Raw genomic sequence first — 15,556 nt, 5'->3', positions numbered from 1 at the left:
GGATACTTATTTTGGTGATCCTCCCGTGAAACGCTGAATGGTATTTTCCATAATTACTGTGATCCTTTCATCAAAATAAGGATACTCTCCCATTCAAAGAATGATACTCTACAATGTGATCCTTTCGTCCAATGCTTGATGATATTTTTCATAATTAACAAAATCTCCCTTCAAAAGAATGATATTCTACATAATTAACGTGATCCTTCTGTCCAAAGAATGCTAGTACATAATTAAGGCGAAACAACAAATAAAAATTTGGGAAGATAGTTGGATCCCACAATCTCCCACCAGGAAAGTAATCTCTGTTAGAGGGAATCATCTCCTTTCTCGGGTGTCAGAGCTTATAGATCCAGTGTCAAGTGACTGGGATTCGGGGCTGATAAACCAAACATTTTGCAGTGTTGATGCTCAGAGAATTCTTGCAATTCCACTACCAATATATGAAATGACAGACTTTTTAGCTTGGAGTTTCACTAAAACAGGCGGGTTCACCGTAAGATCAGCATACCACGCTATCTGGGAGTCAAAGTTTGGGCACAATCTGCAAGGTGCAGCGAGTTCTTCCTCGCCAACACCTACATGGGATTCGGTGTGGAGCTTGAGCTGCCCAGCAAAGGTAAAAAAATTTGTTTGGAGAGCACTTCTTAGTGCTGTTCCATGCCGTGCAATATTGGCGGATAGACATATCAAGATCAAACCAAATTGTCCCGTATGTAACAAAGGACCGGAGAGTATCCGTCACCTGCTTTTTGTATGTCCAGTTGCGATTCAGGTTTGGAAACTGCTTGGAGTGTGGGATGTAATACAGAGGGGATTGGCGATGAATACTTGCGGGGAGGTTATGTTGGATTATCTTCTTAGCCTACCGGACGATCATATCCATGTGCTAGGATTGCCAAAATTGCGAGAAACGGTTGCTACATGCTGTTGGTACTTGTGGTGGGAAAGGAGAAAAATTACACATGGAGGTGACCCACAAACGGCGCCACAGATCAATCTTGCTGTACGCTCCTTGGCAGAGAACTTTATAGCAGCGAATTCACCACGGCCAAGAGTTCATTTGGGAGGTTGGATGAGACCAAGGACCGGGTATGTCAAGCTAAATGTGGACGCGAGTTTTGATCAGGACTTACTTGAAGGTTCAGTAGGTGCTGTCATTAGAGACCACAAGGGCAAGTTTATAGCTGTAGCAAATGAAAAACTTGGAGTCTGTTATGATGCTTTTACTGCTGAGGCAATTGCAATCAGATTCGGCCTAAATCTTGCTCGCACAACTGGATGTAGCAAAGTTGAGGTGAATTCAGATAATTCGGACGTGGTTGAAGCGCTGAGAGAAGGCTACTCAGCTTCGGTAGCCAGTGCGATTTTTGATGACTGTTATTTCATGTCTTTAGAATTCAGTCATATTGTTTATGAGCATTGTTTTAGAGAGAATAATAAGGTAGCACATGAATTAGCTAGTCTAGCTAGATTCAATCCTCCTGATGTATGGTTGGATGATCCCCCGTCGGCTATCATCCCCTTAATTGTATCAGATGCTACTATTGTAGCCAATTAATAAAGGAGGTGTTTATCAAAAAAAGGTGAAAACAACAAACGTACGAAACAAAACCAAACTTACCATCATGACCAGAGACTCCCCTTTAAGAGTAGAGATGTTTTGTTGTTCTTGTGTTCGAGTCATGGAACTACTGTGCAGCCGATGCTCATTGCATGATGAGTGGACGATGCTTGACCTGGCGGATGCGCTCCATCTTGTGCCATGCATGCACGGTTGGATCGATAGGATCGTCCAAAGTTCGGCTGCACCTGTCGTGTGTATAGCAGCGCTCTATTAGGAAGGGATACCCAAAGGATGATGTGTGGGAATCAATAAACCTACAACCTATATGAAACCTTGGCACACACATAGATCCAAGGGAAAAATCCAGTTGGTAGACCCACATGGGATATGCTGGTTTGCCATTGAGTTGGCCCAGAAGTGAATGGAGCTCATGTTTTGTGGGCTGAGACTCTCGAAGAGAAAGGCGAGACTTGATGTCGCGTGGTGCTTCAGTTGATTACCACCTCTCCAACAGAGATTAGCATCACAACGGGCGTGGACTTCGGTATACATCTCGCATGTCCTTTACTTTAATTATTTCCTTTCCAGAGTCTTATACTGTGGTCCTTATTACTTGTTGAACAAAATACACTAATCCTAAAGCCATTCGAGAGGTGTCAAGTTAGTCCTAATACTATGAAAATGCACACATGGGTCCTAGAAGGGTGCTAAGTATGTCACCCGTAGTCCTATTCGCTCTGCTTCAGCTTTGATTTGCATGGGTGGCAGGTTGACCATTGCCATGTGGCAACTTTTTGCACAAAACCACCCCCAAAGGTCCTCTCATCTAATTTTGTGGCCCTCTTCTTTGCACAAAACCTACGCGGATAGGGCCTGGCCATCATTTTGACCAAGCCATCCATCCTAATACCTCGATTCTCTCCCATGACCCATTCATCGCCATCCCATCTGTGTTTGTCGTGGTCCCTCTCTCCCACATGAGGGCCGGGACACCCTCCCCACACAACGGCGCTTACCTTCCCCGAAGAGGGCGGCAGCAGTGCACGCGGGAGGGCGGCAATGGTAGGAGGCAGGCTTCAGGCTCAGTCCTCCTCCTTCCATCCTGGCACGTAAATCTGGATGGCTCCATCCCTATTTACCTCCCAGACCAGACGATCCTTCCTGAGCGGCGAAGGTAGATACATTAGAGCGGTTCTAGTGTTGTGCCAAAGGAGTTCATCACGCTCATGATTTTCGGGCGCTGAGGTGGACTGTAGCCGTTGGAGGTGGAGAGGAAGGCAAGAGAGAAACTGTGTGCAAGGAGGAGGGCCACAAAATGAGAAGATATGAGCTTTGAGGAGTGGGGGGGGGGGAGGTTGTCACTCACACCAGTCAACGTATCCCTATGCAAGTTAAAGCTCATGCAACGTGGATATGTGTGTGGATGACACACTTGGCAATCTTTTATGACTTATATATATGCATTTTTTATAGTATTAGGACTAAGTTGACACCCCTCTAATAATTTCAGCACTTGTGGTGTATTTTACTTTTACTTATTTGCCTGTTTACTTTGTATATCTAGCTAGTGAGCTCACCATTTTAGAGTGTTCCACTTAATTGCACTTTTAGAGACACTATTATTTAATAACTCCCTAAAAACCAACCGAGAAATTTAAAATTAGTAGTCGCGCATTTACTCATCCCTTTGATATCCTTTGGCGTGCGTCGTGTTGTAAGTCTTCAATGCGAGCATCATGCCTGAAGCCTAATCCCTCGAGCGTAAAAGCGATTCACAAAAAAAACATGAAGTTTTATATATAATCTTACAAATCAAACGATCTTTACATGAAACAATTCCCAAGAGTTTATATCCTGAAAGTGTAATTCAAATTCAAATCAAAGAGCCGTCCACTCCTTTAGGTGCTCAAATCCGTTTAAATCCACAACAAAAGCCCAAACCCGCTAAAAAAATATCCCCGCCCTGTTTCCCTTTCCACCTCCACCTTATCCGCCGCCGAGCCAAGCCGGCCCAAAACCTCCCACCCCCATCCATGGCGCCACCGCGCTAGGCCAAACCCCCACCCGCACGGGTCAACCAACCACCGCCACCACCTCCGCCGCCATGGCGCTCTCCGAGCTGCCCCTCCACCACTCCTTCCGCCTCTCCTCCCGCCCGCTCCTCCCGCTCCGCCTCCTCTCCCTCTCCCGCCCCGCCTCCTCCTCCGCCTCCCCCACCGCGGCCGCCGCCGCGCCCTCCTCCTCCGGCCGCAACCGCGCCCCTCCCGCCCCCAGCCGCGGCGGCGCGCCATGGATGCAGAAGTGGGCCCCCGCCGACCCCTCCGCGCCCGCGCCCGCCCCCTCCCCGGGCCACGCGCCCTCCACCTCCATCGACCGCATCGTCCACCGCCTCCGCAACCTCGGCCTCGGCACCGACGACGACGAGCCCTCCTCCTCCCCCGCCGACGCCCCGCTCGACGGCAGGGAGCGCCTCGGCGACCTGCTCGACCGCAGCTGGGCGCGCCCCGACCGCCAGTTCGCCGCCTCCGGCCTCGACGAGGCCGTCCTCCCGTGGGAGAGGGACCGGGAGAGCGACGGCGAGGAGGCGGACGGGGTCAAGAGGAAGCGGGTCAGGGCGCCCTCCCTTGCGGAGCTCACCATGGACGACGTGGAGCTGCGCCGCCTGCGGGGCATGGGCATGACCCTCAAGGACCGCATCACCGTGCCCAAGGCCGGGGTCACGCAGGCCATCACGGAGAAGATCCACGACGCCTGGAGGAAGTCGGAGCTGGTCCGCCTCAAGTTCCACGAGGACCTCGCCAACGACATGAAGACTGCCCATGAGCTTGTCGAGGTACTCTGCCCCTGCATTATCAAATAATGCAGCACTAGGAATGTTCAGTCTCATTATTGGTTGTCGCAATTGGACCTGCAATCTTCTGTTTGTTCCAGTGAATTTGATGTCCAGTCTTTATTGGTCAGAGACGAACAGGAGGATTGATCATATGGAGGGCAGGGAGTGTCATGGTTGTCTATCGCGGGAGCAATTACACGAGGCCTCTGAAATCTCAACCTTTGGACGGTACCTCGTCACTGAGGAAGGGTGAAGATAGTACATTGTTCATCCCCGATGGCTCGAGCACTGCTGAGAGTGATAATCAGGGGAAGGATCTAACTGCTCAACATGATAATGCACCCATATTGGATCTGCACAATACAGAGGACATGACGGAAGAAGAGCTGGAGTTCAATCAAATGCTTGATGAGCTGGGCCCTCGTTTTGTGGATTGGTGGGGAACAGGAATTTTACCTGTGGATGCCGACTTGCTGCCTCAAACAATTCCAGGTTATAAAGCGCCATTTAGAGTTCTTCCAACTGGAATGCGTACAAGCCTTACCAACTCAGAGCTCACTAATTTGCGAAAGTTAGCAAGGAACCTCCCTTGTCATTTTGCTCTAGGTATTGCTTTTCGATAGTGCGAATATCATTCCCTCATCACAGCTTTTACTGCTGGCATTAAACAGCTGCTTATTGCTTCCTAACCTTCATTGAAGGGAGAAACCGGAATCATCAAGGCTTGGCCGCGGCTATTGTTAAGCTTTGGGAGAAGAGTTTGGTGGTGAAAATAGCTGTCAAACGTGGAATCCAGAACACAAATAATAAGCTGATGTCAGACGAAATAAAGGTTTGGATACCATCTTATTGTTGTTCCCTCTCATTGATAGGCATGGCTACTTTGTAAAAGTTGCATCAATGGACCTTGGAAACTCTTGTTCTTATCAGACTGTATTTTGTCCTTGGTAGCTAAGCTGAGTCCCAACTGAATATCATCTAAAGACTTTTAATGCATGAATAAGTGCAACTAAAAGACTGTCCCAAGACAAGTTTCTGGTTCAATCTCTTATGAAATTTATCTTTTTACTACCAAAGCAATTAGCAATATCAAGAGTTCCTAAAAATCACCACCAGAATTCAGCTCAAGTAAACATGTAGAAAGGATTAAACCATGTCCAGCACTTACTGAATCATAAAATATTAGCAGCAAAAGTGTGTTACACATAATAGAACTTGCTTCCTGGATCCTGTACCAATAAAATAGGCTTGCTGATGAAGTGTTCTGATAGAGCGTCATGCATCAATAAGAGCATCTTTTCTTTAGGAACTTGCACAATTTAGAATTATATTCCCATGTTAGTGTTTACATTGAGTTCAAAAGCATGTTTCAGGAGATCATTTTCGTCCTTCTATAATTTTTGTAACCTCTACAAGCTCTGGTGCATTTGCTAATGTTTCCCAATTTTGTACATCCAGAATCTAACAGGGGGTACCCTGCTTCTTCGAAATAAATATTACATTGTAATATATCGTGGAAAAGACTTCCTCCCAACGTCTGTTGCTGCTGCCTTGGCTGAAAGAGAGGAGTTGACAAAAGATATCCAGAATCTAGAGGAGCAGAGAAGATCCATTTCCATTGAACACTCTCCGGAGGATGGTTTTGATGGGCATGCTCTCGTAGGAACTCTTGCTGAATTTCAGGAGGCGCAAGCCCGTTGGGGAAGAAATGTAACTTCTAAGGAGCAACAAGAGATGAAAGAAGCGTCTTTTAGATCAGAAAAGGAAAAGCTTTTCAGAAGACTCGAACACAAGCTTTCCATTGTAAGCAATTTATATATGTTGTTCTTAAATAACAACTGTAGCTTAAGAAAGCAAAATGGGCTTCCACTTAAATTGGAATATTTCATTTTCAGTGTACATATCATTGTATTGAAATGTTTATTTGTATTGCTCTTGTAATTATGAAGTTGAGTTTGCTTATCTTTTATAGGTATGCTAATGTGACATAATCTTGTAACCTCAGTTATTTGTTCTTCCTTGATTTCTTCTTTAAATATACAGGCTCAAGCAAAAATACATAGAGCAGGGAAGTTATTATCAAAGATTGAAGCTTCTATGGTCCTTGCAAACCCATCCGATGACCGAGAAATGATCACAGCCGAGGAGAGATCTGTTTTCCGTAGAATTGGTCTGAAAATGAAAGCATATTTGCCTGTTGGTAAGTTTCTTGAACAATCACCTCATAACATGATTAACCATTTCTATTGAGTAATTGATTTATCCTATTTGTTTATATTAGGAATCCGTGGTGTCTTTGATGGCGTCATTGAAAATATGCACTTGCACTGGAAGCACAGGGAAGTTGTCAAATTGATTACAAAGCAAAAGACCTTGGCGTTTGTTGAGGAGACAGCACGACTTCTAGAGTATGAGAGTGGCGGTATACTAGTTGCAATCGAAAGAGTCCCCAAGGGTCACGCACTTATTTTTTACCGTGGAAAGAATTACAGGAGGCCTATTAACATAAGGCCTAGAAATCTCTTAACAAAGGCTAAGGCATTGAAACGGGCAGTTGCAATGCAACGCCATGAAGTAAGTTCATGTATATTAGGTTGCCATAAAAGAGTGGACTTCCTTATGATTTTCTTTAAACTCATGACTTGTCATGCACTCATGCAGGCCCTCAGCCAGCATATAGATCAACTGGAATTCAATATGAAGCAAATGAAGCGTGATTTGGTATGTAATGTTTCTATACAACAAAGTTATTCTATGTCCGTTAAGACAGTATGTTTATGTTAGGCCATACCCCCCCCCCCCCCCCCCTGCCCATAATTGGCTAACTGTCTCATCAAAATGTAGTAATTTGTTGTTTGAGTTGTAGAAAAGACACATCATTGTTATATAGATGGGATTTGCACACTGGCTTCCATGCCAGGTTCATATTCACTTGTGCACTGCATAAGGTTTTGGGGCAACATAAATTGCATAAAACTAGAGTCAGTGAGGCAGATGACTATACTTACACTAGTATTATGTGTCCTATCTGTCTTCCTAGTACATCTCATTCATCGATTAATGACTCCCTGATGTGATGCAAAACAAAATAGGGCATGGAGGACTACGATGAAGAGGCCGAGGATGCGTCAGATTCAGAAAGTGAAGACGATACAGCGGGCTATGATGAGGTAATTATTATGTGCCTGTGTACCCTATCATGCCTTCCTAGCACATCTTGTTCATTGATTAATGATGTCCTGATATTTATGCGGAACAAATTAGGGTATGGAGGACTATGATAAAGAGGAAGAGGATGAATCGGATTCAGAAGATGAAGACAACTAGGTGGAATCGCACGCTTCGCCACGCCGGCGATTTTTTGAGATGTTCAGATAGTCTTTTTCTGTTCACAATATGGACTGCATGGTCCCCAACAATAGAGCAATATAGAGTAAATGGTGTGTGGTTTCATCTTCACATATCAGCCTCAGCAATACACAAACGGATCAACTATAACTACCGGTCGTGTAGTCATGTCCTTCTCTGGATCACTATATCAGGAGGCCTGATCTGAAGCCTGTGTAGGTTTAATTTGAAGCAACATTCAGGGAAGAGGGAAGTGCTAGCCTCCATAGGTGGGTGCTAGTCATCAGACGGATCGCTTCTCACTTGTGGACCCTCACGATTAGCCTTTGTAGGATCTGTACAAACATTTGGTATAGCTCGTTATTACAGAACCAGTTATTTGTGGACATGTGTTTTTTTAATTGTACTATACTATAAACATGTTTTTAGTCGCGGATTACATTCACCTTACATGTATCAGAATCAGGAAGAGAACCTGCAAGTCCAGAACCTGAAAGGTGAGGGTTGAGCTCCTAGCCCAGTAAGATGCTGAATGGTGTTATTACAGGTCAAAAAAATATATACTGAATGATGTTTTCTTGTGAATTGTTGACAGACAGGGAACAAATGTCATGCAGAAACCAGTAGAGATTTTGGTAAGGGTAAACCTGGTTCGACTGCAAAATTCATACCTTTACCCCGATTTGCATCGTTTGTGTTGCTGCCTAGATCATGGTATGAATAGCCAACCAGTTTTGCGCGGTGAGTTGATCAAATCTAGAGCGGCTCCATAGCCTTGGATTTGTTTGAAGAGAAGAACATGGGCAAGGTAATCTGCGGATTTGTTTCAGTCAATCAATAGAAAGGAATGTGAGCAAGATGACTGAACGTTCTGAATGTTTCAGATTCGACGAAATTGGATGCCTAGGTGAAGAAGCTGGTGGCGAGATACTTTCCTCGCTCAATCGTCACGATAAAAAGTTACGCAATTCTACTTACTAGTAGTACAACTAGAGTTGCTGCAATTCACGATAAAAAGCACCCCTACAGGCTACAGAGACTCAAGGGTTATCTGCTCCGATCAAAACCGACATGTTATGATATATTTTCCGTTGTGATGAAAAACAGACAATTAGGCAAAGGGAGCCGATAAGCGTGTGAGTACGGTACGGATCACAAAATCAATTGCATGGGAGGGAGAAGAGAAGACGGGTCCAAGCACAAGAGGGGCAGCACAGCGCATCAGTGTCTACTAATACACGGCACTACACTAGACTACAACCAGTGCTGGCTCCTCCTACCCATCGGCTTAGCTTAATTTGTGCGCCGAGAGGGAGCCAGGAACATGCCAACGCATCCACATGACGGCTGCCTCCCCTCATCAGTCTCAACGGCGAGCCACTATATATATATATACCAAGACCGGCCTCATCCGGAGTTGACCTGTTCCATCAAACCTTTTCTTCATCTTGTTGGCGCTCTATTTTATAATGCGGGCCTCTATTTCCATCTGCTTTCTTCTTCTATGGAGAGTCAACGGTGTTCTTAAACGGATAATCCGTCTTCTGAAATAAACAAACATATGTGTACGAGCTGTCGTCGATAGGCGATTTCGTTATGCTTAACTAACTGGCCAATCATTTCCAATAGGAGTCTTAGCCGCGCATTTTATATACTTAGGGCGCCTCTAGCAGATTCCTTATCCTAAAAGTCTAAAACTCTTCCTCTATCTCGAGAGGTCAAACTTTTTGAGGGAATATGTCACCGAATGTCCCATTATATAGTGACATTTTTTGTGTGCGCCGTCGTTAGGAGTAATTTGTGATGGGGATTCCGTGACGATGCTTGTGACGCCCATAAAACGTCAATGAGGGATAATTTGTGACATTGTTAGCTATTCAATGACATTTTTTCGGCTCTTCATAGTAGGCCCGATCTCTTGATTGCTGAGATTAATTTTTATTATCTCAGCATCGTACTGTATTCTACCATTGTTTCATAGTGGGAAGCTCATTGACGATTGGCAAGATATCTCTACACTAGCAGTTTATGCATTTTGGTGACAACACGTTGTGTCCTAAGAGTCAGATTTGCTTCTTTTTTCTTTCACTTTTTTCAGTTGGATCATTACTTGTTCATGTTGTTGATGGAAGTTTTATCCTTAGTTCAAAATTAAGATGTATGCCATCATATGCCATGCTTGTTGTCAGCTCTTGGCTTTATTTATTTTTTTGCCTTATTAACCGTTCTTCGCTTATCTGTGGCGACCCAACACAAGTGAGGAGACTTGTGATAACATACCCGTATAAAGGAGATGAAGTTTCATGTAAACACCAAAATCAATGTATCACAGAATCCTCACGATTCAATTCTGTTGAAGATGGGCCTAGAACTTTAGATCCAGCAGTGAAGAAGAGAACATCTACACTTGCAAAGAATTTTGTTAAAACAAACCCTAGCTATCTCCAAGCACTTGGTCAGACACATGCTGGCTGGAACCCTAGCCACCCACCCACTCTCAAGTACTCTTAATTATTAGGCTTGAATATTCATGATTTCTCAGAGTTCATGCATAGTCCCAACAGTCAGGATGCCTGATCTGAAGCATGTGTATGTTTGGTGTGAAGCTTACATCCAGAGAACTGCTCACATCAATAGGCTGCTGCAAGTCGACAGGTGGACTAAGGTTGTGTCCCGACCACAAGGCGGTTAAATTCCATTGGTGCTTGCTAGCCAGTCAAGAACGACTCGACACAGTTATGGATTCTCATGATTAGTCCTCGTCGGATCTGCACAAACATTTGGTATAGCCCATTTGTTCTTAAAGAACCAATTATGTGTGGACATAGGGGTTCTTAAAGAACCAATCCTGTAGGCTCTGGTAGTCACGTCACTTTCGGGTCATGGTGAAGCCAAAAAGAAGAAAGACAGAAGGCCCAGATCGAGACCCGGCCCCGAAGGTGCCCGCTCTCACATGGGCCCTATGGGACAACTCACGAAGAGGCCCATGAGAGGCTTTCCTAAACTTGAAGAGCACGATCAATATGAGATAAAGTAGGATACGCGTTAGGAGTACGACCCGGATGTTTCTGTAAAACTAGGGACTCAACATGTTATATAAAGGGGAGTTCCTAGGACCCAAAGACTAAATTACAACCTCTCGAAAGCCAGGTAGCGAAAGCGAATTCTTGTAATCGGGATCATCATCATCCACCGTGAGGAGTTGAACCTGGGTAAACTCGCGTCCTTCCTTTTTCGATCAATCCCGTTCAAGCTATCACATAATTGTGATGGCCTCAAGACTTAGTCCTTTGACGAGGACATCTTCCGTGAAAAAACCACAACAGCTTCCTTTATCGTATTTATTACTACAAGTACTAAAAAAATTAGACGCGTATTACCTTGACCAGAATCTTGAAGGTGAGTGAGGGTTGAGTTATACCTGGCCATTCCTCGGGCCGGGCCAACCAAAGCCCGACGCAAAAAACCCAGGCCCGAGCCCGGCCCATCACACTAAAAGCCCGTCGGGCCTCGGGCCACGGGCCGGGCCTCTTCCTTAAATGGCAAAATCGACCGGCCCGGGCTTCGGGCTCAAAACCTAGGCCCGAGCCCGGCCCATGGACAAGGTCGGGCCGGGCCGGGCTGGGCTGCCCATGGCCAGGACTAGGGTTGAGCTCCTAGTCCAGTAAAATACTGAATGTTGTTTTATTGTGAATGGTTGACAGGGAAGAAATGCCATTTAGGAACCTGTAGGGATCTTGGTAAGAGTAATTGAGTAAACATGGTTAGGTGATTACGGAGTTTTACGAGGCTGTGAGTTTTGAAGAATTCTTTAAAAAGCAATCCCAAGTTTTACGAGGCTGTGAGTTTTGAGCTCCTATTTGTAACTCATATTTGCTATGTCCGGTTAGGTAATTACGGAATTTTAAGAGAAGGACGTGGGCAAGATAATCTATGGATTTGTCTCAATGAAAACGAAGGCGAGCAAGAAAACTGAACGTTCTGAATGTAGATTGGAGACAGAGAAGCTCGTAGCGATGCATTCCTGGCTCTATCGCCACGATAAAGGTTACTGAATTCTGCTTACCACCAGAGTTGCTGCAGTGCAGGTCATCAAGCGAGCACCCCTACAGAGACTCGAGAGTTATCTGCTCCGATCAAGCCCCCCTAGAGATATATAGTACCTTTTCTTTCTGGAACAGAGACGACAAAGGGAGCCGATGATAAAGCGGGTGGCTACGGATCACAAAATCAATTGCCTGGAGAGAACACGGGTCCAAGCACAAGAGGCAGCACAGCGCATGAGTGTCTACTGTCCACTACTAGTAGACGGCAGTGCTGAGTGCTCCTCCTACCCACTGATCGCCGGCTTAACTTTGTGCGCATTGTGTGATGTTCCGAGATGGAGCCAGCCTTCCCCAGGGACATGCCAACGCATCCAGATGACGGCTGCCCCCACTGGCCCGACTCAACCACTTATACTAAGACCGGCCGGCCTCATCCGGATCATATATGGTTGACCAGTTCCATCAATCTTCTTCTTCCAGTTGGCACTCCTCTGTTTTATAATGCGCGCTTCTCTTTCCATGTCTTTTCTTCTTCTGTGGAGAGTCAATGGTGTTCTTGACTGGATAATTCGTCTTCCAAAATAAACAAACATGTAGGTACGAGCTGTCGTTGATAGGCGTTTTTGGTATGCTTAACTAAGTGGCCAATCATTTCCGACCGGAGTCTTAGCCTCTCATTTTATATACTTGTAAGAGCATCTACAACCAGGCGCCCTAAACCCGTATCATATATTTGGACGGGCCGCCCGGTCACTGACCGGTCATGAAAATTCGATCCAGACGGGCGCTTCAAACAGGCCCCAAACGCGTAGGCTAACTGACACCCCTTATATCCATCCCAAACATAAGGTGGATATGAGAGCGCCCAGACACGTCCGCCACGTCGGACTAATGTCGGGGTCCCACGTGGAATCACCTAGAAACTCGGCGGTCCGAAGTTTGTTTCCTCCGTCGGACCGATGTCGCCGTGTGTCGTCACTCCGGCGGGCCACGTAGTGCCTAGCCCGGCTATTTAAGCCGACCATCGGCACCTCCCCCGTCCGCCACCACTAGTACTCATGCCCACACGTCGCTGGATAAGGGGCTATCCATTTCTAACGTTGGAGCGGCCGCAACAACTCCTTAAGCAGATCCGGGCAAGGCGCGAAGCCCGGAACTCCGCGGGGCTACCTTCGGATGCAGTAGATCCGGAGGAGAAGGAGGTTGAGGAGCATGTGGGGGACGCTGGGGACGTGGATCTGCAAGCGGAGCAGCAGACCATCCTCGATTTCCTCCGCTCATAGTCGGATGCGAAGGCCAGACGCTGTCGCCGACAGAAGATGAAGGCGCAGCATGCCGCGGAGGAGGAGGAGATGCTCGCCTACATGGATATGGCCGAGCAAGAGAAGGGCCGGAGCCCTCCTACACGCCCATCCACCCGGTGCTCGGCACCTACGACGTGGTCAGCTCCGACGGTGAAGCTTAGCTAGGGTAGTGCGTAGGATTTCTTTTGCATGCTTTGCATGGATTTAAGGGTTGAAATATGAGAGACTCAGATGCAGAGTAGCTAGTTTGAGACGTGACCGGTCACTGTCCGCGGACGCACCCGGTCGCGTCCGCAGGCGTTTGAAGGATCGAATTTGTCAAGTCCAATTATAGATGCTCTAATTACTGGTAAAGTAAACAACTACCAGTACTATAGGGGATCAGCACAACTAGAAAGAGACAAGGATGGCCAAACTATGGGGCCTATCATCTTTTCAAGCGTGATCCCAAGACCGCATCTCGCCTTATTTTCAAGTGTCAGCTTCTCTGTGCGGATTTGGAACATGATCAAACTTTGGCCTGGTTGGCATGACCTTAACCACGCTTCTTGGTAGTGCGTCGATTCTGTCTTTGAGTGGTTCAAATGCTGTTTCTCTGTGCGGATTTGGAATATGATCAAACTTTGGCTCGGTTGGCATGGCCTCAACCCCACTTCCTGGCAGCGCTTCGACTCTATCTTTGATGGTGGGAGGCAGTCTCTCTGACCGCAATGCTACCTTTCTAAATCCACCGCTTCAATCCTTGTGCTGGTATATTCAAAAAATTTGAAACAAGCGTAATGCTAGGGTCTTCCGGAACAGGCTCACTATGCCTACCACTATCTTCTCCCACATTAAGAAAGAAGCAACGCTTGTCTGTACTTAAACCGCTTGCCCTTGATAGTGAAATATCGCAAACCTTTAGCCAGTTTTCTTCTTCTTCTAAATAATGCCCTCAGAAGGATAATCTAGACTATATACTTTACCAATCAGCTAAATCGGTCACGCTAGCTCCAACTTGGTTCAAAAGCTTGTGCATCTTCTTTTCTAATAGATGAGTGCCAGTGTACGCTCGACACTTGAGGGAATGATGGCCACAGTTAACTAGGCAAAGCGATCTATTGCCGTCACAAGCCATTAGCAAATAGCAACTTCCATATTCTAATCCGGGCACGCTTGGCTTGGCCTAGCTGCTTGCATCGATGCACATATACTATACTACTAGCATAACACCGGACACTTGTCAGATAAATATTGCTATTTACGAGACATGACGGTGCATGCAAAATTACAAAGTAATGGCTTCAACTGCAGCCCGCACGCACGCATGCGTACGTGACATCGATCCATCGATCGGTTAGCTAAATATATAACTACTCAAAACTTCAAAAGGAAGAAAATATCTGCAACTTTTGTCATCTTAACTGAATTACGCATGCGTGATGCAGACGTGAGACTTAGATACGTACCGGAAATTATTATTCAATCCGACATGTAATTTTAGTTTGTTCCGTGTGCTTGTCGTTAACAAGAGCTTTCACCATCCCATCAAATAATAAAAATGAAGAACGAAGAGCTGCTTTCAGCAAGTGGAAGCTAGGGCAAATGCTACATTGCTACGTACGTCGAATAGATTCATATATCTATCAATCTATCTATCTATCTATCTATTCTGGATATGTGCGTATCGACCCGTGTAAACTTTGAGCTGGTGATCACAATAATATATGGTGTACCAAACATTTCCCGAAAATAATTTGTGTGTGGTTGGACTGGAGCTGTACGTACCCGGTGTTAGAAAGTTATGTTTAAGTTTTCCTTACCTCCACTTTGTAATCTCAACCAACATATCCTCTATTTCTCTCTCTCTCGTAGTTATCCTCTGTACCGACCTGATCTCATACGATGAGTCTCTCGTCTTGTACGCCAAGGCATGGCTATTTGCCACACATCAATATAAATCAAATGCGGCTCCTCATCGAGGAGTAGGAACGCTTCCTAATTTAATATGGTATCAGAGCCACCTCTTTCAAATACATCTAGCCACAACAAAATCACAAACCACAACCGCCGCCGCCGTCGCCATGTCTTCCTCGTCGTCCGCCTCCCTCAACCTCGGGTCGCCACCGACGGAGAAGCTTGCGAGAGGAAACTTCATCCTCTGGAAGGCACAAGTCCTCCCAGCCCTGCGAGGCGCGCAGGTGACGGGTCTACTGGACAACAGCGACGCAGCTCCGCCCAAGATGGTGGAAGCCGCGCAGGCAGACAAGACTACGGCCATGGCGCCGAACCCCCAGTATGCGACCTGGATTGCCAAAGATCAACAGGTGCTCTCGTATCTATTGAACTCCATGACTCCAGAAATACCTGCACAGGTCATCGGGAAGGACTCCACCTTCGAGTTGTGGACTGCGGTGACAGCCATCTTCGCCTCCCAATCGCAGTCTCGGATCACAAATCTGAGAATTGCGATCACCAA

At 46.2% G+C, this 15,556-nt stretch overlaps 1 protein-coding gene across 1 annotated transcript; it reads left to right on the top strand.

Moving 5' to 3' along the window:
- Nucleotides 1-3,526: 3,526 nt before the first annotated feature.
- On the top strand, nt 3,527-8,193 carry EMB1865 (CRS1 / YhbY (CRM) domain-containing protein). The gene is made up of 9 exons (XM_048692435.2): nt 3,527-4,400; nt 4,529-5,006; nt 5,102-5,232; nt 5,859-6,203; nt 6,444-6,600; nt 6,682-6,974; nt 7,062-7,121; nt 7,493-7,570; nt 7,665-8,193. Exons 1-9 carry the CDS (start codon nt 3,672-3,674, stop codon nt 7,725-7,727), a joined length of 2,334 nt encoding a protein of 777 aa, XP_048548392.1. The 5' UTR covers nt 3,527-3,671; the 3' UTR covers nt 7,728-8,193.
- The last annotated feature ends 7,363 nt before the right edge of the window (nt 8,194-15,556 follow it).

Source organism: Triticum urartu, chromosome 1A (genome assembly GCF_056163025.1).
Source record: "Triticum urartu cultivar PI428250 chromosome 1A, HENAU_Tu73, whole genome shotgun sequence".
Classification (NCBI taxonomy): domain Eukaryota; kingdom Viridiplantae; phylum Streptophyta; class Magnoliopsida; order Poales; family Poaceae; genus Triticum; species Triticum urartu.
This window is presented reverse-complemented; position numbering and strand designations above follow the sequence as displayed.